General features: G+C 35.9%; 2 protein-coding genes across 2 annotated transcripts; both read right to left on the minus strand.

Annotated features, from left to right (window-relative positions):
• Positions 1–16,873: 16,873 nt before the first annotated feature.
• Positions 16,874–21,939, minus strand: LOC107874789 (5'-nucleotidase SurE-like). Its single transcript, XM_016721529.2, has 10 exons — positions 21,574–21,939; positions 19,768–19,862; positions 19,525–19,592; positions 19,370–19,413; positions 19,069–19,146; positions 18,829–18,982; positions 18,366–18,518; positions 17,779–17,889; positions 17,441–17,506; positions 16,874–17,279 (listed from the first exon to the last, which is right to left on the minus strand). Exons 1-10 carry the CDS (start codon positions 21,846–21,848, stop codon positions 17,181–17,183), a joined length of 1,143 nt encoding a protein of 380 aa, XP_016577015.1. The 5' UTR covers positions 21,849–21,939; the 3' UTR covers positions 16,874–17,180.
• Positions 21,940–23,426: 1,487 nt separating this feature from the next.
• Positions 23,427–26,216, minus strand: LOC107873967 (heterogeneous nuclear ribonucleoprotein A0-like). Its single transcript, XM_016720879.2, has 6 exons — positions 26,098–26,216; positions 25,601–25,641; positions 24,654–24,817; positions 24,464–24,545; positions 24,215–24,384; positions 23,427–24,132 (listed from the first exon to the last, which is right to left on the minus strand). Exons 1-6 carry the CDS (start codon positions 26,214–26,216, stop codon positions 23,431–23,433), a joined length of 1,278 nt encoding a protein of 425 aa, XP_016576365.2. The 3' UTR covers positions 23,427–23,430.
• Between the last annotated feature and the right edge of the window lie 487 nt (positions 26,217–26,703).

Here is a 26,703-nt window from a genome sequence, read left to right on the forward strand (position 1 = left end):
GAATCACCCAATAATTAATGACACCGGTGGGGTGGATTTTTTGGTAGGCTGTTATGGAAATTTCCGGTGGTGAATGAGACATTTTTTGAAATGTATCACTCGTTAACAACATATGAATCACCCAATAATTGATGACGCCGGTAGGGAATTTTTTGGTAGGCTGTTATGGGGATTTTCGGTGGTAAGTGAGTTGTTTTTTAGTGGACCGGCGCTGGTTCACCGAAACAGTGAAGTCCGGTGATGGGGATGGCTGCTCCGTTTTTAGATACAGTGTATAACATATGAATCACCCAATAATTAAAATAAATAACTGTATCTGCTATATGAATCACCATAATAACATATGAATCACCCATTAATATCATATGTATCACCCATTAAAATTATTCAAACTGTATCTATCATATGAATCACCATAATATTCATATAATTATATTATATTTATCATTCATATGAATCACCATTACAGAATAAAGAATAAACAACGTTGAAATTAAAATGAAAACAGAGCTCAATTCTTCACTTTTTTAGAATATTTGGGTGCTGGCTTAATCCTTACCCAAAGACACCAACATTAATTAATTCTTATGTAATGTAATTAAGGCTTATAATAATTAATTGATGGAGGAGAAAAAATCAGAAAGAAAGATAGATTTAATTGATGATAATTAGGGAGAAATTTTAGGGAAGAAAATATTTGAAAAGAAAAATATCTTGCATGAGTTAATGATGGAGTAAAAATAGGATGTGAGGTTTTGATAATATGTATTAAAAGTAAAATTGAAAATCAGGATTTTATGTAAATTTTTAAAAAAGTAAGGGATATTAGGTAATATAGTTTCTTAAGTTTGGGATTTGGGTAATTTAATTTTAACCTTGAATTTTTGACCATCAAAGTTCAAAGGCATAACTTATCATATTTGCATAAATTTCCATCTTTATAAAGTAATTATAAAAATTTCAATTAATAATGTATCTTCGTTGGATGTATCGGAAATTAATTATGTATTTTTACAAAGAATTTTTTTTTATCTTTGTTGGATGTATTATGTATCTCGACAGACCCAAAATCGAAAAAATATATCGGGAGCTAATCATGTATGCTTACAAAGAAAAAAATATATCTTCATTGGATATATTGAGAGCTAATTATGCATCTCGACAAACCCAAAATCGAGATTTTATTGGATGTATTGAGAGCTAACTATGCATCTCGACAAACCCAAAATCGAGGTTTTTAATAATTATGCAAAATATAGAGATTTTCTATAATCAAACTCCAAACTGTCGGAATTTATATTATTTGTCATTATTAATTACATAAACCCTCAACTATCCTTTATATAGTTATTCTTCTTCTACTTTAATTTAATTATGTAATATATCATAATTACCATATTGTCACCACATGAATACATGTTGTAACACTCGGATACGTGCAGATACATGATGATACATGTGACTAAATTTGTACATGCAGATATATATGATTTATCTGATACTGAATCATGGAATTTGAATACCTTAATCATGTATTGGACATCTTAAAGTGTATTCGCATGTATTTGGAGAATTACTTCTCTACAATGTATCGTGGCTATACAATCGTATCCACCTTACTTTTTAATGAGAGATTATGTAATATTGAAAATTTATGGGGATTAGTTATACTTGCCTTGTTTATATTTGCATTTTTCTTACCTCCATGATGAGACTCCATAGCAAAACTAACCTTCTAATTGGGATTCTATAAATCAAGCCTACGGCAGTCAATTATTTACAAGGTTTCTATATATGTTTATATTCACCAAAATTGTATTTTTTGTGCTTGTGCCTCAGCGAGGGTAATTGAAGTTGATCCATTCTGTAAGGCCCTTTCGCACCCCGAGGTTGAAAACGTTATGATCTTGATGATTAGTACTCCACTTGGCCAAAGCATCTGCTACTTGATTTGCCTCCCGATAACAATGTTGGATCCGATGATGATATATATATCCTTCATATGCCAGTCTCCTTCCAATATCATGTTGTCAATACCACCATTTCAGCCCCTGTAATCCGGCCTTTGCTTCAGCAATGTGGCTACTTTATGACCCAATCAATCTAGAGGCAAATGCATGCCATGATAATATTTCCATCAGCATCTCTGCGAATTCCTTCAGCCCCTGCTTCCCCATTTTTCATCTTGCTGCCATCCACATCTATCTATCTATCTATCTATATATATATATAATAGAAGAGGCAAAAGTGACAAGTGTCAACACTATAAAATAATCTGCATATTAACTACCCCTATATAAATTACACATTAAGAAAATAAAGAAAAAGTTGAAAATTTTCTTAACATGCACATTTAAAATATTTTTTAAAATCTTATCAATTTAGCATTTTTTTTTTTTAAAATCCAAACTAATTACAATTTTAAAAAATAATTAAAAAATTAAGTCAAAACAATTACTTTTTTTTTTTTTTTTTTGAAAAAAAAGCAAACCCTACAGAAACGGAAAAGAAACTGAAAATATGAAACTGTACTTAGAAACCGGCAACCACCCCTATCTTTTTATCTTCTTTACTCTTATCTATCCGTGTAGATAGATTATGTCTCAATGATTTTCATGTACTCCATTACACATCAACAGGAAGAAACAAACAGAGATTTTTTTTTTTTTTTCAATTTGTTTGAAGGGGAAATTGGCATTTGTGACTGTTGATGTCTGGAGTTTGATTTTGAATTGGCTGTATCGAGTTCGAATTTAGTCATGAAAGATTTCAAGTTTTTTCGTTTTCCCTTTGTCATTCATTATGTTATCATTAGTGTGTTATCTATGACTCCATTTGTTTACACTTAATGAAAATCTTATTTATCGAGCATTCTTAATTTCTTATCAATTTAGTTTGTATGCAATGTTTAATTTTGATTACAAGGCTATTAAAAGTGAAAGAGGCTCAAGGAAAAGTGAAATATTCTTGTGACTGTAAGAGGTAGTTTCCAACTTTGTTTTCACATTATGAACTATGAGTGAATTTTTGTGCTTTAATTTTCAACTCCCAGGTCGTTTCTATTGAACAATAAAAGTCAATTTCATGAAAACATTAAGTTATTGAATTGAAAGATTGGGTTTTTTTATTATGGCATTTTGCAACTTTTTGGATTTGTATATTATTGGGCAACAAATCTCTTCATTTTAGAATTATATTTTTTTCCTATTTTAGTGATTTATTTCTTTTTTTTTGGTTTGCTTTCGTTTAAACCTGTATCTAATCCAACAAGTCGGAGTAAAAGTTTTTGTTATTTTGTTTACAAATCATCGACTTAGAAATAGGAAGAGGTAATTACTCCTTTGTATCGAACGAGGACATTATTTTGTTACTTTGGTTGGTCCATATAGTTTGATTCCTTGCTTGCTGCTTAGCCAGGATTTAGTGAAAGGATAATCTAAAAGAACAACAGAACTTTCAGTATCAGCATGATCCTTAACTTAGAGAATGTTGCCTCTTTACTTTTCAAGTTCTAATCGTATGTTAATTGCTCTAAGAGATCTCTTGGGAATTCTACTTTATGAATATATAGTATACATTTTTTTGATCTAAAGCATGATGACTGTCAATTAAGAATTGATATTTGAATGATGCTATCTATTGAAGCCTTCTCATACGTTGGTTCCATTGGTTTTGAATGTGATAATTTTTCTCATGTATGAAGACTTTTGCCTTATACAAGCTGAGAGTCTATCAAATACAACCTCTCTATCTATCTCTACGAGGTAGATTAAGTTTTGTATGCTCTACCTTCTCTCCTGTAAAATTACATTGGATATATTGTTGTAATTTATTGTATGATCATTGAACCCTTTCATTTATTATATTAAGATCAATATAGATAAATAGTACGTGGAAAGGCCCCTACTATTTGTTTTAAATTACTTGCTTGAATTATAAATTCAAGCAAGATATAGGAGAAAAGTTAAGATACATACTAAACACTGATAAGTTTGAAAAAACAAAGAAAACGGTGAAAATAGCATGTGGATATCTTTAGAATGATGTTATGCCCAAAATGTTAGGTTTATTCATATAGAATCTAGATAAATCATTCTCAATACACCTTTGCATATCATGGGTGAAGTACCATAGCGAATTTCGAAGTCCATTACTTCACTCGCTGATAATGGGTTCTGCAAAACGCACTGTAAGCAAAAGAAGATAATATTTCAAAGGATTTCCATGATACAATGTAGTTATAGGCTTATAGTAGAAATTAAATGATCACTTCCTTCTAACGTGATGTGGTATAAGCTTTATTTTGTCAAATATTTTTTATTATATTTTTACTTTTAGCTAGAAAATAAATTATTTGTTCATTTAAATTAGTTAACTTACCCGCTGCACATTTTTTGTGTACCGTATAAGAATATTATTACAAATTCATGGCCATTTGAATGGATTAATTATTTTAGCGAGATAAATATTCTTAAGTTTCAGCACACTATAGACATTATTTGATCAAATATTTATATTTAAAGAGGAGAAATGATCCATTGAAAAATATGTTCTTTTTAATGATATTTTTTTTATTGATGTTCGTGCATCACGCATGTAATGCACTAGGAGATGATATATTTTAATAGGTTTAAATGCTAGGCTCTTTACGCTTATAACAGTATTTCATGCTTCTTTACAAGTGACTTAGTTAATCAACTATTGTGGTGTCTATGGACAGGCCAATCAGTTCAAAATTGTAAAAGTCCTATGAAGCTGGTGGTTGGTAATCAACTATATGACGGGACGTGTAATTTTCCTTCTTTCAACAACATCAAACTAAAACTATTTTGACTGATATCAAATTGCAACAAGTGACGTCCTTGGAGTTAAAAGATTGATACCTCAGAAGTGATGGGAACTGAAATATAATTCTTTGACAATATTTACTAATTGGTTGGAGTATCGGTTGTTGCCATACAACTAATGGATGGGTTTCAAAGTTGCAGGACTAAGCATTCAAATTGATACATTAGTGGATTAGAATCAATTATTTTTCTCAATATGAATTTCCTTTCTACTCGATCAAAGAGCTAATAAATCAGTGTAGTTAGATAATAATCTCTCTTTAATTCAAACAATTGAAGCATGCTACAGGTTTGGATTCGTAAAGATCTTCAAACTCTACTTTGTGAAAATATACTGAATATGTTATTGTTGAATTTACAAAGGAAGTAATTCATAAAGGAATAGTCGGACAGGGAACAATCCAAAAGTATATTTATATGCTTTGTTTTACTTACTATGTGCTTTTGTGTTAATGGTATTAGTTCTTGTTAATATCTACTTGATTTGCTTATATTTTTGATGTATTAGTCTTTTATGTTTCATGTGACAAAAGGATAGAGGAAAATCTATACATGACATTAGTAAAGAATACAATTCTACATCAAAATTTATTTTATAACCTCATTTTATATTTTTGATGCATCTCCCGAAAAATTATCAAATTTATTTTCTTTAATTGTACATAGTTTTTTTATTCATAAGGTGTATTTACTAAGTTTATCTTTGTTAAGAGTTGATATAATGCATGTTAAATTTATAGTACTATATTTGGTTGTTAGCTTATTTTTGAAAAACAATGATTCTATCTCTTACTCAAGAAGGTTCAATTCAACTACAAAAATCTCTAACAACAACAACATCATACCCAGTAATATCAATCATTAATATATTCATTTGATTTTTTTTTTTTTTCAAATATACAAGTGTATAATTTAAGTTTCACATAATTTATAACGTAATTACATTCTTTAATATTGCCCGCGCATCGCGCGGGTACACATACTTGAGCTTAAGACAAAGGCGTTCAGGTTTGTCCCATTTTATCAATTTGCATGCATCTTCACTTTAGTCAGTACCCACTTTAAATGAGAACAAAATTGTGGTACTTAATCCTCTTTATAGACACGAGTTTTTGCCTAGCTTGGTAGCTTGAATTTCTGCAATGACGACTTTTGCACCATTTTCAATGAAGACTCAGACTATAGTCATTCCTATACGGCCATACCTCTTGCACCACCGGTGATAATAGAAAATAGCTTTTGAGATTTAACTTACATGTACTAACACACAAATACTACAAATGTATTAATCGACTAGTGCAACTTAACAGGTGGTGTAGATCAAGGTTTCTTGCTTATTTTTTCATTTTTCACTTTAACTGTCATCATAATTGTTACCTTTACGCAAAAGAAATTCCAAATTTGAACCTAATTTCTATATGCTCTAGTATCATTTGAATATATATGATCACCTCATTTAAAATTGAATTAAACTGTTATGAAAGTAGCACTATTTAATTAATCAATTAGTCTTCTAACATGGAGATCCTTGGAAGGGTCTGCTCACATTCCATGCTTATAGCTTGTTTGGATGGTTGTTCCATGCTGTGTTGTATCGTAGTTGTTATTGAATTTTATGGGCATAAAAGACGTCCCAACTTTTAGAGTACATGAATCACAAGTATGTAGCAGCAACTTTGTCATTCTCTCCTAGAACTTGCTTTGATAATGTAATACCCCGCAAAAAAATCGTCCATGCGTTAACTCGTGGTAATATGCTCTTAGAGTTAAATGACTAGAATTGTGTCAAAGAAACTTAGTCTCATTTTTGACTTTCAAAAAGAGTAAAGTTTAAACTATATATAATTTCCCTAATTTCGATTTTTTATCATGTGGAAAATTGAATGAGCTTTCCGTCGATATAAGATTCGCCCATATCCGATACCCGGGCAAGAAGTTATTTCTAATTTAAGTTCTAGTCGTAAAACACCATCATTTTGGTGCTTGGCGCGTCGCGGAGGGGGCCTATTTAGAAATTGTCAAATTTCAGTAGCATAGCGCGATTGTGGTGCGTCGCGCTGAAGTTCCAGGTCCCAACCAGTTGAACAACGCGATGGCTCCGCGTCGCGGTGACCTTAAGAATCCACTCATTAATTTTCAGTGAGCCACCACGATTATGACGCGTCGCGGTGGCCCATGAAATCGGGCTCCCAATTATATTTTTAGTCCGTCTCATTAAGGGTATATTGGATATTTTCCACCCTCTTATAAGCCTAAACACGAAATTTAATCCCAAATGACCTCATTATTGATATTTTGATCAAAAACCATCAAGAACACTCCTTAGGGTTTCAAACAAGAAAACCCAAATAACTCAAGATTTAACCGTTGATTTTCAAGATTGATTGAAGATTTGGAATCCCCAAATCGTAGGCTTCAAGAATCATCCATCAAATTTCTAAATTGAGGTACGTGGGGGTTTATCCCAAAACTACATGGGCTTGTAAACACTAGAACATGATTTAAAGATTATCAAGCATGAATTTGAAAGGGGTTTTTGAAATACATGATTTATTAAGCATTATAAATGTTTAATTGTATTGTTGATTTGGTCTTTAGGCCTTTCCCCTTAAATTGATTTACATGTATATGTATATGTATAAAAATTTAGATTTAAGATTGTTTGAGAGCACCACTTATGAAATCCCTCTCTTGTGATGACTTTAAGTTTATGATCTTAATGTGAAGGATTTGAAATGCTTGCTTTATGGCTGAAATTTGTTTACTCAAATACCATTGTATTTTGAGCATGATTTAGAGATTTTAAGAGAGAGAGTTTCTTGATGTAAATATATTTTGTTAAAAGAGAAAGATTTGCATGAGATTAAGAGATTTAACATGACCACCTTGCATCATTGAAAGTTTGACAAAGAGAGTTGCATACATGTGTTTGCATGAGTTTTAGAGAAAGAGTTCTTTGAAATGATTTATTGATAAGGTGGTCCCGAATTTATGTTTTGAAAACAGAGATTGTAATATGCTAATAATGGCTCAGAGATGTGACTTGCAAGTTAATGGTATCACGATACCATAAGTATGTATGCCATAACAGAGTATGTTTTCAGAGTTTGATTTCAGAGAATGCATGTTTTAAAGAGTTAAAACTGGGCTTAAAGAGGGTTAAGTGGTTACCCGAAGAAGGTTTGAGTTCAAGTAACTCTTAGCCAAATACCGTGATTTGCCGATCCGAGTATATTATTTTTACGCTGGCGACAGCCGTGTGGCGTAGCAGAGTTAGAGACTCCAACCCTTGCGGCACACTTGGATTGGAGGCTTCCCCACCGAGTCAATGGTGGATTCCGTATAGCCCATGGAATTTCAGAGTTGTAGGGTATACCACCTAGCGCAAAAGTAAAACTAAGAGTGTCTCAGAGTTCAGATGATTTCACAGAGTCTTTCAAAAATGCCCATGAGATTTCTTACTATCTGATATGTTTATAAACTGTTTTAAATTGCTCTCATATATGTTGAATATAAACTAGTATTTTGGATCTGCTCTGCGTACCAGTACATCTGTATTGAGCCCCTACCTCTAGGTTCGGAGGTTCAGTCCAAGGATCCGGCTAATCAGTAGAGTATTCCAGAGAGAAGTGATCCGTTCAGTGGTGAGCCTTCTTTGTTCCAGAAGGCCTATCATTTTAGATTATGTTATTTCATTTGTTTGGTCTACTGGTGACCTTGTCTCAGTTTTCAGAATAGTTTTGAGATATAGTAGAGATTTCACACACTGAGTCAGATCTTATTTAGATATTTTGAATTGCATTTTTCTTTCTTATGTCTTGAAACCCAGAGTTAATGACCATGTTTCCGTATCAGATTATATTTTCACATTTTCTTTATGCTATGAATGCTGTGCATGATTACTAGATCAGATAGAGTAGGATGTCTGGGCCTTCATGGTTTGGGATGTCCATCACGACAGACCCTAGTTCGAGTTATGAAGAACTTGGTATCAGAGCACAGTTCATGGTTCCAGTGTGTCTGCAACATCGCGTCGGGTAGAATATTGTTTATGGGTGTGTAGCACGCCACACTTATAAGCAGGAGGCTACTAGGTGTTTAGGAATGTTTCTCTTCTTTGTGGTTTAGTTCGTGCTTTAGAATCTGAGTTATCCCCTAATCGATGATCTCTTGTGTTTCAGAAAAATAATTATGCCTCCCCATCGTACTATCTATCAGAATACACAGATAGATAAGGTCCGTCCCACTTATGGGATAAGGACCCAAAACAGACCTCAAACTTCGGAGATTGATGTTACTCCGGGAGTTTCACCTACTCAGACTAGCCCACTTAGGGCACCCAGAGCTCCCCAAACGGGGACTAACCGCACTCAGCCTCGTGAGAGAGAGATATCTAATATAGAATTCAGACAATCCATTCACATGCTTACCCAGTTGGTATCCAAACAGACTCAATAGTCGAAAGATATTGGGTCTGCATCTATTACATCTGAGGCTACAAGAGTGGGCCAGTTCATGAGGATGAACCCGTCCAAGTTTACTGGTACCAAGGTAGAAGGAGATCCACAGGAGTTTGTGGATGAGATGGAGAAGATCTTTAAGGTGATGCATGTAGATGAGGTAGAGGGGGTTGAGTTAGTAGCTTACCAGCTTAAGGATGTAGCGAACCAATGGTATAACAAGTGGGAAGATTCAAAGAGTGAGCATGCTGAGCCCACAGTTTGGGCTGAGTTCGTGGAAGCCTTTCCTGATCGATTCTTTCCTCTCGAGATGAGGGAGGCTAAAGCTGAAGAGTTTATGAATCTAAAGCAGGGTAAGATGAGTGTCCAGGAGTACACTCTGAGGTTCAACCAACTATCTCGTTATGCTCCAGAGATGACTAGTAACATGAGAGCCCGAATGAGGAAATTTGCATTCGGCCTTTTTGATGACTTAGTTCTTGAATGTCAGGGAGCAATGTTGAACCGGGACATAGATTTTGCCAGACTATCAGTCCACATGCATCAAGTTGAGGAAAATAAAAAAGAAAATCACTGAATCTAGAGAGAAGGACAGACAGGCAAAGGAAGCCAAAATAGCAGAACAGAGCCACAGTCAGCAGCAGAGTGGGAATTGGGGTAACAAATGGCAGAATAAGAGAAATTGGGGTAATGCACTGTCTACAGCCAGTGCCCCGGTGACCAGACCCCCAGCCGGACAACACACTCAGGATTTTCAGTATAGGCAGGGGATGAGGATGCAGGGTTCACAGTCTCAAGGAAGTGTAGCTCATACCTCTCGAACATACTTGCGCTGTGAAAAATGTGGGAGGAATCATCCAGAGAGATGTCAGTTTGGCGCTATGGTGTGTTATTTGTGTGGCCAGCCAGGCCATATCCAGAGAGAATGTCCGGCAACAAAGGGTAATATTAGTGAAGCCAAGTCACAGGCTAATTCTTCTGCACCACCACCGCTTCAGAAGGGTGCCACTTCAGTCGTCGAAAATGGCCGCAACTGGTTGTATGCCTTGGCCAACCGCCAAGAGGCAGAGGCCTCACTAGATGTAGTTACTGGTACGTTACAAATCTTTTCCCATGATGTTTATATGTTACTTGATCCCGGGTCTACCCTGTCTTACGTGACCCCTTATGTGGCTGTTGGTTTTGGGTTTGAGCCCGCTGTAATTGTCGAACCTTTTTTAGTTTCCACTTTGGTGGGAGACTCTATTGTGGCTAGGAGGGTGTATAAAAATTATGTGGTGACTGTTTGTGGGCGGGATATTACGGCAGACCTCTTAGACTTAGACATAATTGATTTTGATGCTATCTTAGGGATGAATTGACTTCATTCGTGCTATGCCATACTAAATTGTAGAACCCGAAAGGTTACTTTCTCTTTGCCGAATAAACCAACAATAGAATGGGATGGACATTCTTTAGCACCTAGAGGGAAGTTTTCTCTTGTGTCAGAGCCCGTAAACTCATTTCTAAGGGCTATTTGTATCATCTTATTCGGGTTAAAGATTCGAATATCGAAAGTCCTTCTCTTCAGTCCGTCCCTGTGGTGAATGAGTTCCCAGAAATTTTTCCAGATGATCTCCCAGGAATACCATTTGATAGGGAGATAGATTTTGGTATTGATTTGTTTCCAGATACCCGTCCCATCTCTATTCTGCTATATAGAATGGCTCCTGCAGAGTTAAAAGAGCAGCTAGCAGATCTTCTAGATAAAAGTTTTATCCATCCTAGTGTTTCTCCCTGGGGTGCACCTGTACTCTTCGTGCGAAAGAAAGGTGGTTCCCTGCATATGTGTATAGATTACCGTCAGCTGAATAAGGTCACGATTAAAAATAAATATCCTCTTTCTAGGATTGATGATCTTTTTTGTCAGCTTTAGGGTGCTAAATGTTTTTCAAAGATAGACCTTCGTTCGGGATATCATCAGTTGAAGGTTAGGGAGTCAGATATTCCCAAAACAACGTTCCAAACCAGATACAATCATTATGAGTTCTTAGTCATGTCCTTTGGGTTGACTAATGCCCCTGCGACTTTCATGGACCTTATGAATAGGGTGTTTCATCAGTTTCTAGATCTGTTTGTTATAGTTTTTATTGATGATATTCTAATTTATTCCAAGAGTGAGGAGGACCATGCCAATCACCTCCGAATCATCCTTCACACTCTCAAAGATCATAAGTTGTATGCGAAATTTTCTAAGTGCAAATTCTGGGTTAATACTATTGCTTTCTTGGGGCATATCGTGTCTAGTGATGGGATTAAGGTTGATCCCCAGAAGATTGAGGCAGTGAGAAGATGGCCCAGACCCACGACTCCAACCAATATTTAGAGCTTCTTGGGTTTGGCAGGGTATTGCAGAAGATTTGTAGAGAGTTTTTCTTCCATAGCTGCACCACTTACTAAGTTGACTCAGAAAAAGGTAAAGTTCCTGTGGTCTGACTCCCGTGAGAATAGTTTTGAGAAGTTAAAAGATAAGTTGACAACTGCTCTTGTTTTGACTCTTCCAGAAGGTACGGAAGGGTTCGTTGTGTACTGTGATGCGTCCCGTATGGGAATTGGGTGTGTACTTATGCAACATGGTAAAGTGGTGGCTTATGCGTCTAGGCAGTTAAAAGTACATGAGCGAAATTACCCCACCCAGGACTCGGAGATAGCAGCTGTGGTGTTTGCGCTCAAAATCTGGTAGAATTATCTTTATGGGGTACATGTTGATATATTTACTGACCACAAGAGTTTGCAGTATATTTTCTCGCAGAAAGAATTGAACCTCAGGCAACGACGTTGGTTAGAACTTTTAAAAAATTATGACATGAGCCTGCACTACCATCCAGGCAAGGCAAATGTAGTAGCCGACGCCCTCAGTAGGTTATTTATGGGCAGTCTTTCGCATGTTGAAAAGAAAAAGAAGGAGACGGTGAAGGATATTCACCGACTTATAAATCTAGGAGTGTGACTCTTGGATTCCAAAGATGGGTGAATGATTGGTCATAAGGTAGCTAAATCTTCCCTTTGTGCTGAAGTTAAAGAGAAGCAGGTTGAAGATCCCATCTTGATGCAGATCAAGAAATATGTGGATCAACAGGAGGTGATATCTTTTGAAATTAGTGGTGATGGAGTTTTGAGATATCAGGGCAGACTATGTGTGCCAGATGTAGATGGGTTACGAAAGAGGATCCTTGATGAAATGCACATTTCGATGTATGTTGTTCACCCTAGCTCTACTAAGATGTATCATAATCTTAAAGCTATTTACTAGTAGAATAATATGAAGCGTGATGTGGCTAATTTTGTTGCCAAGTGTTTGCATTGTCAACAAGTGAAAGTAGAGCATATGAGGCCAGGTGGTACTTCCCAGGAGATAGCCTTGCCTTTGTGGAAATGAGAGATGATCAATATGGACTTCATCATGGGATTTCCAAGGTCCCGAATCCAGTATGATTCAATTTGGGTGATTATAGATCGACTGACCAAGTCAGCCCACTTTCTTCCTGTCAGAACTAACTATTCAGGAGATGACTATGCCAAGCTGTATATTGAGGAGATAGTCCATTTGTATGGAGCACTTGTATCCATCATATCTGACTGAGTTATGCAATTCTCTTCGCAGTTTTGGAGGTCTTTTAAGAGGGATTTAGGTACCCAAGTGAACCTAAGTACTGCATTTCACCCTCAGACTGATGGGCAAACTGAGTGCACTATTCAGACTCTTGAGGATATGTTAAGGTCCTGCATAATTGACTTCAAGGGGAGTTGGGTGGATCACTTTCCATTGATAGAGTTCGCATATAATAACAGTTACCATGCCAGTATTAAGATTGCTTCTTTTGAGGCATTGTACGGAAGAAGATGTAGGTCGCCAATAGGGTGGTATAAACTGGGTGAGACTCAGTTGTTTGGGCCTGATCTTATTCATCAGGCAATAGAGGACGTGAAAATTATTAGAAAACAACTTAAGACAGCCCAGAGTCGACAGAAGTCCTACGCCATTGTTAGGAAAAAAGACTTAGAGTTTGAGGTTGGCGATTGGGTGTTTCTCAAAGTTTCTCCTATGAAGGGAGTTATGCATTTTGGGAAGAGAGGTAAGCTGAGTCCTCGCTATATAGGGCCATACCAGATTTTGAGAAGGATAGGGGGAGTTGCTTATGTGTTAGATTTGCCTACAAGTTTGGGCTCTGTTCATCCGGTATTCCACATATCCATGCTGAAGAAATGTATTGGAGACCATTCCCTAGTGTTGCCTGTAGAGGAGATCAAGGTGACAGACTCATTAGCATATGAAGAGGAACCTATTGCAATCTTAGAGCGCCAAGTTTAAAAGTTGAGGAGCAAAGAGATATGTTGGTTAAGGTGTTGTGGAGAAATCAGAAAGTTGAGGAAGCAACTTGGGAATCAGAAAATGACATAAGAGATAGATACCCAGACTTGTTTGATCAGATGGATGATGAAATGGAACGTACAATCCTTGTCTTATTCTTTTATGGCCTTAGTATACTTTAAATCGTGCTTTTCTGTATTCCGCATCATCATTCGGGTAATGTAACACCCCGTAAAAAAATCATCCATGTGTTAACTCGTGGTGATATGATCTTAGATTTAAATGACTAGAATTGTGTCAAAGAAACTTAGTCTCATTTTTGACCTCCAAAGTGAGTAAAGTTTAAGCCATATATAATTTTTCTAATTTTGACTTTTTATCATATGGAAAATTGAATGAGCTTTCCGTCTATATAAGATTCTCCTAAATTCGATACCTAGACAAGAAGTTATGGCTAATTTAAGTTCTAGTCATAAAACACCATCATTTTGGTGCTTGGCGCGTCGCGGAGGGGGCCTATTTAGAAATTGTCAATTTTCAGTAACATAGCGCGATTGTGGTGCATCGCGCTAAAGTTTCAGGTCCCAACCAGTGGGACAACGCGATGGCTCCGCATCACGGTGACCTTAAGAATCCCACTCGTCAAGTTTCAGTGAGCCACCGCGATTGTGGCGCATCGCGGTGGCCCATGAAATTGGGCTCTCAGTTATATTTTTAGTCCATCTCATTAAGGGTATATTGAATATTTTCCACCCCCTTATCAGCCTAAACACGAGATTTAATCCCAAATGACCTCATTATTGATATTTTAATCAAACCATCAGGAACACTCCTTAGGGTTTCAAACAAGAAAACCCAAATAACTTAAGATTTAACCGTGGGTTTTCAAGATTGATTGAAGATTTGAAATCCTTAAATCGTAGGCTTCAAGAATCATCCATCAAATTTCTAAATTGAGGTACGTGGGGTTTATCCTAAAAACTACATGGACTTGTAAGCACTAGAACATGATTTAAACATTATCAAGCATGAATTTGAAAGGGGTTTTTGAAATACATGATTTATTAAGCATTATAAATGTTTACTTGTATTGTTGATTTGGTCTTTAGGCCTTTACCCCTAAATTGATTTACATGTATATGTGTATGTATAAAAATTTAGATTTAAGATTTGTTTGAGAGCACCACTTATGAAATCCCTCTCTTGTGATGACGTTAAGTTTATGATCTTAATGTGAAGGATTTGAAATGCTTGATTTATGGCTTAAAATTTGTTTACTCAAATACCATATTATTTTGAGCATGATTTAGAGAGTTTAAGAGAGGGAGTTTCTTGATGTAAATATATTTTGTTAAAAGAGAAAGATTTGCATAAGATTAAGAGATTTAACATAACCACCTTGCATCATTGAAAGTTTGACAAAGAGAGTTGCATACATGTGTTTACATGAGTTTTAGAGAAAGAGTTCTTTGAAATAATTTATTGATATGGTGGTCCCGAATTTATGTTTTGAAAACAGAGATTGTAATATGCTAATAATGGCTCAGAGATATGACTTGCAAGTTAATGGTATGACAATACCATAAGTATGTATACCATAACAGAGTATGTTTTCAGAGTTTGATTTCAGAGAATGCATGTTTTAAAGAGTTAAAACTGGGCTTAAAGAGGGTTAAGTGGTTACCCGAAGAAGGTTTGAGTTCAAGTAACTCTTAGCCTAATACCGTGATTTGCTGATCTGAGTATATTATTTTTACGCTGGCGACAGCCGTGTGGCGTAGCAGAGTCAAAGACTCCAACCCTTGCGACACACTTGGGTTGGAGGCTTCCCCACCGAGTCAATGGCGGATTCCATATAGCCCATGGAATTTCAGAGTCGTAGGGTATACCACCTAGCGCAAAAGTAAAACTAAGAGTGTCTCAGAATTCAAATGATTTTACAGTCTTTCGAAAATGCCCATGAGATTTCTTACTATCTGATATGTTTATGAACTGTTTTAAATTGCTCTCATATATGTTGAATATAAACTAGTATTTTGGATCTGCTCTGCATACCAGTACATCTGTATTGAGCCCCTACCTCCAGGTTCGGAGGTTCAGTCCAAGGGTCCAGTTAATCAGTAGAGTATTTCAGAGAGAAGTGATCCGTTCAGTGGTGAGCCTTCTTTGTTCCAGAAGGCCTGTTATTTCAGATTATGTTATTCCGTTAGTTTGGTCTACTGGGGGCCTTGTCCCAGTTTTCAGAACAGTTTTGAGATGTAGTAGAGATTTCACACACTGAGTCAGATCTTATTCAGATCTTTTGAATTGCAGTTTTCTTTCTTATGTCTTGAAACCCAGAGTTAATGACCATGTTTCCGTATCAGATTATATTTCCGCATTTTCTTTATGATATGAATGTTGTGCATGATTACTAGATCAGATAGAGTAGGACGTCCGAACCTTCGTGGTTCGGGATGTCCGTTACGGCCAGACCCTAGTTTGGGTCGTGACAGATAAAATGCTTTGTCATTCTCTCATAGAACTTGCTTTGGTAAGATGTGGGCCTTGTGATTCCTTGCAATTGAATAACACTGTCGAACACCATGTTAGCAATTAAGTGATCCAGAGCCTGCTAGTCGTAAAATAAATACTGTTTACATACATGTTAACTCTTGTAGTACTTGCTGTAAAAATATCTCTTCTGGTATTCATCCCATTCTGTTATGTCTTTCTTCATGAACTTTACGCTAGGTAGTTTTTCCATTAAGAATCTTTGCCAGCCATCAACATCTTACTTCCACTTGTGTATAGATTGGGTATGCTTTATGTGATTTGAATTAGAGAATCGATATAAAGAGAGGACGAGAGATAGGACAGTAAATTTTTTGTATTCAACTTAGTCCTTAATGAATACAATGTACCCCTTATACAGAGGTATGTAATTAGTAGCTATTACCAAGCCTATGAGATTGTTGACATCATTGTTAGTAACTAACTACTCCTAGAGTTGGTTATTACCAAACTGCCCCCTTTGGCTAATAAATCTTCTATTCTTAACAGCGAAGGATGTGTAGGCTGCCTTACCCCTACTGTGTGGGGGTAGAGGTATAGAGGTGATTTCTGATAAATACTCGGCGCAATAAAATCATAATACATAAAAGTTTCACTTGATATATATTTTTGCAAAGAAAGAACCTGGTACTATAATAAACAACCACTCGACTTTCAGCATATCAGCCAAGAAACAACATTTCACTATATTTGATCTGGTTTTTCTGTTTACAAGGTAGAAAAGAATAACCTAACCATCATGCCTAACCACTACTTGTAGTATCAAGCAAAAAAAATAGGGCACTTCTGAATCAACAGCTGGGGGTGGACTAGCTTCACTTCAAATTATAAAAGGATGATGTAATAGGAAAAACCAATCCACAATCAAGGGATCACCAATATGATCCTATGAGGATTTTGCATATATGACCGAAAAATTTCATCTTGAGATGTACAAAAGGTAACTGCTCAAGTGTGACTGGATGAATTTCATTGTTCAACTTGTAACGCAGTAGAAATCCACTGTGAAGCAGCTGCATGAACGTCTGCTTCTACATGCATCACAAGAGACACTGGAGTGACCGCTATCTGTTGGAGCACAACAATATAATCGGTCAAGAGCATATAAAGATGGAGGTTATCCCCTGATTGATAAACTGTAGTATTACATATGACAAGGGCCGAGAAACAGCTATGCAACTCCAAATGGAAAAGACAAATTACATTATAGATATGAGAAATAAACTTACAAAGCCATTTTCAAGAGCTCTAAAATCTAAATCCTCATCCTTTTCTTCCTGCTTCTTGTCAAGTAACTGCAGAGCAAATAATTAACAAAGGCATTCACTTAAATATTAGAACCAACTAACAAGCATGCTTTATCATTATAAGGACAGTACTATAAACATGACGGAGAACAACATCAAAATCACTTAACACGTTCGGATATATAAGATTTCTCTTTTCCATTGACAAAGATTAGTTAAGTTGAAAATTGCACTTTCATTTAGAAAATAAACCTTAAGATTCGTATCCAAGACAGCAACTGGATGTGATATTTCCATAGAAATGAAAAAAATTTCCTTACCTCCAATCTGAAGTACTTGGCTTTCCGGTTGGGATCAGATTTCCCTGCTACACCAACAGATTCAACCTCCTCTATATTGTTTTTCTGAGTGGCTAACCGACGAGCGGCACCCTGAATAAAAAAAAAATAGAAGAGAATTTGGGGGCCTAAATGGTTAAGGGTATCTGCAATGCTAACCTTGAATTAGAAAACTAAAACATGCAGGGGCTGCAAAGTGCTTCCAAAGCTTATCACAAATAACTGTAATTTGACTCATTTATGTGCACTTTTGTCTTATTGCGTGCTGTAATGGAGCCAAAGAAGCCACTCAAATGCTGCTCAAACTCACTGGAAACTGGTAAATGTATTAGCTTTTAGGTCACTACCTGCCTGAGTACTGATTGATATACTTTTTTAATATTCAACAGAACTTCGACTCCATATAAATTCCTTTTAGATATAGAGATAGTATACAACTCAATTCTGGATCTTGTTTAACTTAAGGAGAAATTGGGTTGTCAATCACTTAAAGGCAATATTACACACTTGCTCTCACCATCATAAATTATCTAGGTCATCACATGCCAGTAAAGAACCAGTTAACTTACCGCTGCAGAAGCATCTCGTCCAAGTTGTGCAAGCTGTAGTCCAAGGCTTTGCTGATTGGGAACAAAACGTCCAGCAGCAGGATTCCTGCTTGCTGAAATAGCTTGCCAGCAAAGCTTAAGGCTCCAGTGACTTTGCTTGGTCAATTTGAAACCCTGCCACATAAAGCGACAAACATAATCTCTCCACATCCCTATACATGAAGAGACATAACACGCCAAAGCAAAAAACATTTATAAGCCCTGATATCTGGAATGTGGTTGGACTTGGGTGAAAAAGGAAGGAAGACTGAATCTTTTCTTTTGCACGCCAACACCAAAAGAGTCACATGTACATTCTTCAGAATGATTGAGAAATAGCAGTTTCAAATGGAAACTTAGCAGTTTCAAATGGAAACTCTTTCAATGAACCATTATTTTTTTTCTCAATGGGAAGAAGTGCCCCGAGGGAGACAATAAAACAGACCTTGTTTGTCAGAGGAGTCTTTGGAACTTGCACATGCAGCAAGCAACATTTGGGAAAAGCTCCCTTCTCAATATCTCTAAGGGCTGCATTTATCAACTGTAAACAAACACCTACGGCATCCTTGAAATCACTTTCCTGGCTTTCATCCTTCTTCCTAAAATCGATTGTGGGTGTACATTGTTAAGACCATAAAAAATGATCTAAAATTTCAGCAGTATACCCTAAATGATAGGCAAATACCAGTCAAGTGATATTGATATAGATGGCACACCACTAAATAACGACTCCCTTGCGCCAGCTACAATGCCTGAGTAAAACCTGGAAACAGTGAAGTAATACAAATAATCACAAACTTCTACGGATATATAAAAATAACAAATAAAAGACCAAGGGAACTGCCAATTCATAACTTCAATATGAGCAGTAGTCATAATAAAACAATTCAAAAAAAAGTTATGCTAAATAATACTTAATTCACTAAGAAAGAACATGGTTGTTGATACGGATAAAAGAAAGCTCATAAAAAGAAAACACTACTTACATATTATGGCCACAACTCGAGCCCTTGTTAATTCCACTTATGACCTAAAAGTCCAAACCCAAATATATACAACAGATGATACTTAGCAGGTAAGCAATACCAAATCCATCAATGAAGTAGGAAAATGGTACAGCTGAAAGCATTTCAAAAAATACCAGCGCAGGCTTTGACCAGGAAAACAGTGCACCAGACAAGGCTAATGAAACGCAATCTACAGGAGTGCCTGACAGGAGAATAAATTCAAAAGACCCTAACATGTTAGAGCTGAAATACTGAAGAGTTTCTAAATGTAACTGCAGTCCAAAAATGCCCGAGCAAATATCAATGGCAAACTATCCATCCGAAAAACTGAACAAAACATATATACGAAAAAACAAACAACAGTAAGAGTGTGATACCAGTAACTGCATAAGCAGTAGCACCATGAATCTCAGTCGAAGTAACCGCTATGGTTTCTTTCAGAGTAAAAGAGTGGCTTGACGTTGATTCATCTCTACAATAGCATTTGGAGAAAACAGATCAACAATAAATTATTAAGGTGGTCGTTTTGTTTGCAAAAGATATACCGGTTAAATCATTTTACCAATCAAACATTAGTTTTACCGTAAGACATATGTGTCTAATTGTTCAATTTTATACAAGTTTAAGTGTCTACTTGTGCACACCCAAAGTTGGAGCTTATAGATGTGATTTGGTGTCAAGCAGGGGCGGCTTGACTTCATTACAAAAAAGCGATCGCCTTACGCCCCCAAATTTGAGGGCCTCATTTTTTAACAATGATGAATTATATACTTTTTTTAGAAAAATAATAATATTATTTGATGAAAAAATAACTTTTTTATATAAAAATAAAAATTATTAAAAAAAATTGATATATCTAGAATATTATGTCTCGGGAAAGATTAATGCATCGATTATAATATTAAAGATTATTAAATTTTTAAAATAGACTTTATTAAAAATTTATTTGTTTTTAAAAAATTTAAGGCCAACATTCGATTTTAGCCTTAGGCCAAGTATATGCTCGAGCCGCCCCTGGTATCAAGTTAAAGGACATATTTATGTATTGTTCCTATAATTAAATATATAAAAATTCACGATTTTCAAGTTTAATTCTATTGAATAAAGAACAAAAATGTGAGGAACACCTTTAATAGTTAAAATGAGGTGCCATAAACTAAGATATACTATATGAATATATAAACACATAAATATTCCATCCTCTTTTAAACATAGAAGTTTGATGTATAAACTTTACGCCCCTTGTAATTCTAGTATTGATACTATTAACAAACATGGTAGAGATAAAGGAAGAGATGAATAAGTAAACATACAGTCATAGTTTAAATGACATTTTTGTCAATTACATGACCTGTGTTGGTAGAAAATAATACGCAAAATGCTAATTGCAACATAACTAATGCAGCAAAAGATTAAATCAGAAACCACCATGCTCTTATTAATACAAAAATTAATTCTGGTTTCATTTCCACTACTACGTTAGAAATCTCAGATGCGTATTCTATCTCAAACATGATGTCTGGGTTAATTTAGTTGCACCTCGATCAATTCCAGGGGCAATGGATGAACAAAGTCTACTCCTAATATCTACATTTTACACCTCGATCACAATCATGAACCAAGCCTGCATTCTAGAATTTCTACATGTATGTGGAAAGCAGGTACTTCAACACAAATTACAACTATTACTACTATGGCTCAATCCAAAACTTGTCGAGATTAACAATTGAAACCCCTTATGCCCATTATACTCTGTTTAGGCTCCAAAACAAAATGTGAAACCGAATCAGCATAGGGGTGCACGCTTGACATAATTAATCAACAAGGGTGAATTTATATGATAAATTAAGGGGCACGTGAACACGTGGTCTCTCGGTAAAACTAGGTATTTTATGCATACATTTTCTAAAATTTGTATTAGTATTTATCATCACCCATGCTATAAGAAGGCTAAGTGGTGCACTTGATTTAGTGTTGAGTTATTTACCTTAGGAAGACATGAGATCAATTACCATTTGACAGCAAAAGCAATAAAAAATCCCATACATTTTTTTCTCTGTGATGCGTCCATATTTAGAAATCCCAAATTCATCTCATCATCAAAAATAAAAACACGTAATCTGTGTAAGGAAATGCGTATAAGTAAAAGTGAGATCGCGAGAGAAGCATAAAGGAAAACCCACGATTGAGGAGCGCAGACGTGGACATTGTAGAGTCCTTGACGAACGAGTGCATGAACAAGATAGGTGAGACCAGGAGATTCGATTCCATCAGCATTTGTAACCATAACCACAGGCCTCGTATCATCATCATGTGAAACCGATATGAGTTCGTTGGAACCATCTTCATTGTTGTTAGAGGCTGCAGGACCCTTGCCCTTTCTGTTGGAAAGGACATCCTGAAGATTGGAAACCAAACCTGGTGGCAACAAGTTGGCTTTCTCCCCTGAAGGCCTCATTAAGAAAGAGAGAAACAGTGTGTGTGTGTGTGTGGCATGAAGGAGAGGAAAATGAGTAAGAGAGTACAAATGTAGTTATTACTACATGGATAGACCGCTCCCAACGATGTTACAAGGCTACTTATTACTCCTACAAATATAGTTGGCCACCAATTATAAAAATATGTTTCAAATTAGGTGTCAACTTACTAAATAAAATTAATTAAGGTTTTCGCATTTTTCCCCCTATATTTGATATTCTTAAGCCTAAACAAACTAACATGAGCATATTAATTTTTCATTATGATCTTGAATAAAGACTAAATTAGTAAAGTTAAAGAGTCGTGTAAAAGAGAAAGTGACCAACTAAAATGGGATGGAGGAATACTACTATTTATACATGATTGAAATTATATAGGAGCATAATACTTCCTCGATTCCTTGACCAATATTTTAAAATGTAGTTTTTCCTCATAGTGATATGACAAAAACTGCAATTTATAGCACTTTTCATATTACCTTTCGAATATCTAAATTTTAATATATTAAATTAGTCTAACCTAACCTATATAAATTTAAAATTTAGTGAAATTTCACCAAAAATTTTTAGTGAAATTAACTCTCTCGAAAGACGCAACTTGAAAACTAAAACTTAACGAATGGAGTAAATGCTCACTGAGTTGGGGTGTATCACATTTCTTAATCCTATCTTTGTGCGTAAGGAGGTTTTTATGTGATATACCATCTGTTCAAGAAAATTATTTTTCAAAAAAAAAAAAAAACACTACAATGAATATAATTTATAACTAGGCCATCTCTATGTCACGACCCGACCTGAGGTCCACACAGGCCCGAGACACCCCTGAACTCCTCAGGAGACTAGTGATATTGTCCGCTCTGGGCCCAGGCCTGCACGGCTTTAAAACGCGTCACTAGAGAGTAAGACTTTCTCACTTATATACCCAGCATCCCTCTTGTGTTTTGTAGATGTGAGACTCCTTCCTAAGTTGCGGTGTTACACTCTAGTAACTTCAATCACACATTAGCTTAAATATAATTTTTTTCAAAATGAGTGATAAATAATTTAAAGCTGAAAAGTAAATCATATCTTATTTCGGAAGATAGTGAGTGTGCAATAAAAATTCATAATGGAAAAAAAACTGTGGCAGTTTTGCAGATATTGAATGTCATTTTCTTTTTGTGGTATTCACGACAATATGTCCAAGAAATCTCCAAATTGGAGTTGTCAAAGGAGAATGAAGACTTAATACATGTTTAAGAGATTCAAAATAGGTTTACTTGCAGTTATAGCAATTCATCCAGGCGGGAAAGAGCTATCGAAAGGAAATTTAGAAATGTGTGTTTAAATTCGAGAGGTGTTTAAGCTTTCTTACAATAAGATGGTTGATTAACATGTAAAGTTGAAAACAACAAACTACACTATCCTTATACCCAGTTGAAAACAACAAACTACAGTATCCATATACCAAGTTGACAGGTGAATACAGCTACTGGATCTGGAAACAAAAACCATCAGCAAACATTTTACATATTGATGGTACCCATCAAAAGTCATCAAATTTTTGCCTCAGACGCAGACTTATCACTTCCAATAACGATGAAACCTCCCATCAGCAGCATCATTATTCCAATATGCATTGGCACCACCACTTCTGCCACCAGTGTCGTATCTGTTTGCATTATCACAACCAGCAGGATTGCCAACAGTGCTGCCACGATTGTCATACCTGTTTGCATTATCATGACCAGCAGGATTGCCACCACTGCTCCCATATTTGTTACTGCTGGCATAACCAGTACGACCACCATAGTAGACAGGTGCACCATAGCTGCTGCCTCCATAACCAGCTGCACCATACATAGCTCCACCAGTACTACCACCATAGTTGACAGGTGCACCATAGCTGCTGCCTCCATAACCAGCTGCACCATACATAGCTCCACCAGTACTACCACCACAGTTGACAGGTGCACCATAGCTGCTGCCTCCATAACCAGCTGCGCCAAATCCATCACTGTATCCACCATGTACAGGGTTAAATCCTGCAGGACCTGCACCGTAACTTCCTGCAAACTTGCCACGCCCACCATAATTGCTGTATCCTTCATATCCTCCATATCCACCATGATCTCTACCCATGTTTCCACCATATGCGCCACGAAAACCCTCTACAGAACCATTGACACCACAATGCGATTTTGAAATAATCCCACCACGATGTAACCGGTGTTCACTTGCATGTTCAACTCTAACTCTCCTTGGCTCGTCCCTCTTAATTTCAACCTGAAGATGGAAAAAAAATTGCTTGATCAAAATAAAGGAGGCAATAATCAGTTTGGGACAGTATTAAGTCCTAATTACCCACTTGTTTGCCACCAAGTTCGTGCATACATCCGTCCGCCAAAACCTTTTCAACTGCTTTTTTACTATTAAAAGTCACAAAGCCATAGCCTCGGGACCGACCAGTGGAACGATCCAGCATGATCTGATGCCCCACAACATTGCCGTAAGAAGAAAAATGTGTCTTCAAATCATCTGAAAGTAGTCACAAGGTTAAAGCAGCAACCTTTTTTGGACTGACAAAGATAAGAGATGACATCATGTATACTCTTACCTTCAGTTAAAGATTGTGGAAGACCACGGATAAAAATATTCTCTGTTCTCGACCTATTACGTACTCTTTTCTTCACTTCCACCTTATACACAAAACAGAATATACACTTTAAACATAAACCTAGGCGAAGAGTAATAGTAAATAAAGGAAAAATAACAGTAAGTGTGGATTTCAGGAGGAAATTCTCTACCGCTCTACCATCTATGATATGCTCTTCCCCTAAAGCTTTATTTGCACTTTCCGAATCAGCATATGTAACAAATCCAAATGCCAGTTTCCTTCTAGAGTTTTTATCCGGGATTATTATAGAAGTAGTTATGTTTCCAAACTTTCTGAAATGCTTCCTAAAAGATTCTGGAAAGTAAAAACCATGTACTGGATGAGGTTTGCGCAGAGATAGTCGGATATCAAGAAAACACAAAATAAAGTAGTTGTACTAATCCCAAAAAAAAGAATGTGGCATTTTCTGAAAACATGGAAAAACATTTGAAGAAACCAATGGATTTATCAAAAAACAAAAAGAATTAATAACAAAGCAAGGATATATCATCAAGCATGCTTTAACAGATTGGCCAGCCAACACACTATTTTTAAGCTCAGAGAATAGGCTTAGGTAGAGCGCAGTTGATAAGAGTACAACACACCAAGATGCAATAGAAGCCTAATGTTAATATAGAAGATTTTCTACATAACAACTGAGGTATTACTGCAGAAAAAGCAGAACCAAAACTTCGATGTGAAACTATCCGTACAGACACGGAAATCCATATTCTCCTACAAGTCAAGACCATGGTAATCTTACTTTTAAGTCTTTTTTATTACTCCCTCCATTTCAATTTGTTTAGCTTATTTTCCATTTTAGTCCGGTTAAAAAAGAAGGTCCCTTTTCTTTTTTAGCAACTCTTCAATTTCAAGATCACAAGATTCAAATGTCTTCTTTGCTTTCTTAAACTACATGTATAGTATCAACGTGAAAAATATCAAGTGCTAGAACACACTCAGATACAGTCAAACAAAGAAATCAAGGCAAATGTTTCTCTAAGAATATCAAAGCTGAGGCAAATAGATTTCCCACAACCACAAAGAGTGACAGAACAGGAGAATTCTAACTTGATACAAGCAAGATAGCATGAATACCTTCCGTTGTCTCCCGAGCAATGCCTCGAACAAAAAGTTTTCTATCAACAAGAAAAATTCATCATTATAATTGTAAATTACAAGAGGTGGTTTCTCCATATCTACCAATCCAGATTTAACAAAATATATAACAACGTATAAAATTAGAACAACGAATAACAAAAATCATTCTTAGACAAACCTATGACCTGCTATAAACTAGAAACTGAAGTACTTCCTCCATCCCATTTTATTGTACCGCATAGTATATAGATTTTGAAGACAAGCATAAACGAGACAGAGGAGCCTTCATAATGTATTTTCTTGATCATAAATAATTGACTACAAGAATTTGGTTCTTTTTACTAACGTCATATTGACTGTGAATCTAGAAATTCATTTCAGCCAACTGATTCTTCTTGAACTGTTTCTTTTTAAATGGGACACACTTTCCTTTTAGTTCATCCCAAAAGTGGCTTTAAAATTCATACAAAGTCAAAGGAGTATGAACTACTAACCGTGTTGAAGAATCTCCAACTTTTTCTTGACCGGTTTCCCAATGCACATTTTCTTGTTCGATTTTCCCTTTGCCTTTATTAAGTTGTATCCTTGGCCGCCTTGTTTCATAAAAATCCATTGCTTCTTCTCTACCTATGAAACCTGGAAACGCTTAATAGGGAATGAGATTTTCCAGTTGATCAAATAGGAGTAGCAAAGCACTGAAAAATGTCATCAAGTTGTAGAGAGCAGAGGTTTGAAAAGAGGTTATTTATAGTTACTCAGTGGGAAAATAATGCGCCAACTTCATCCCTCCTGTCCACGTGGCGACATCTTAATGTATCAAGTGGAATTTCAGTTAAATGCATTTAACTGGGGTTTAATAAAGGAAATCTTTCAAAAATAGCCATATTCACCTTTTATAGCCATATTTTACATAATTAGCATTTATAACCGTTGTATTCAATTTACGTCCGCTGTATTTGATTTTATCAATAGTCTGTATTCATATAAAATATAAATACAGTACTATTTAGCTGTTGTATTTGATTCACAGCCGCTGTATTCACTTTTACTCAGTGGTCTGTATTCATAAAAATATAAATACACTACATATTTAGTCTTGT

This window comes from Capsicum annuum, chromosome 6 (assembly GCF_002878395.1).
Source record: "Capsicum annuum cultivar UCD-10X-F1 chromosome 6, UCD10Xv1.1, whole genome shotgun sequence".
NCBI lineage: Eukaryota > Viridiplantae > Streptophyta > Magnoliopsida > Solanales > Solanaceae > Capsicum > Capsicum annuum.

Coding starts and splice junctions, on each gene's coding strand:
- LOC107874789 (XM_016721529.2), bottom strand. CDS start 21,848: ATGAGGCCTTCAGGGGAGAAAGCCAACTTGTTGCCACCAGGTTTGGTT. Junction 19,414..19,524: donor CCTGGTCAAAGCCTGCGCTG/GTATTTTTTGAA, acceptor TTGGACTTTTAG/GTCATAAGTGGAATTAACAA. Junction 18,519..18,828: donor AGACTCCTCTGACAAACAAG/GTCTGTTTTATT, acceptor TTTATGTGGCAG/GGTTTCAAATTGACCAAGCA.
- LOC107873967 (XM_016720879.2), bottom strand. CDS start 26,216: ATGGATTTTTATGAAACAAGGCGGCCAAGGATACAACTTAATAAAGGC. Junction 24,818..25,600: donor TGCTCGGGAGACAACGGAAG/GTATTCATGCTA, acceptor TTTACTTTCCAG/AATCTTTTAGGAAGCATTTC. Junction 24,385..24,463: donor TCCACAATCTTTAACTGAAG/GTAAGAGTATAC, acceptor GACTACTTTCAG/ATGATTTGAAGACACATTTT.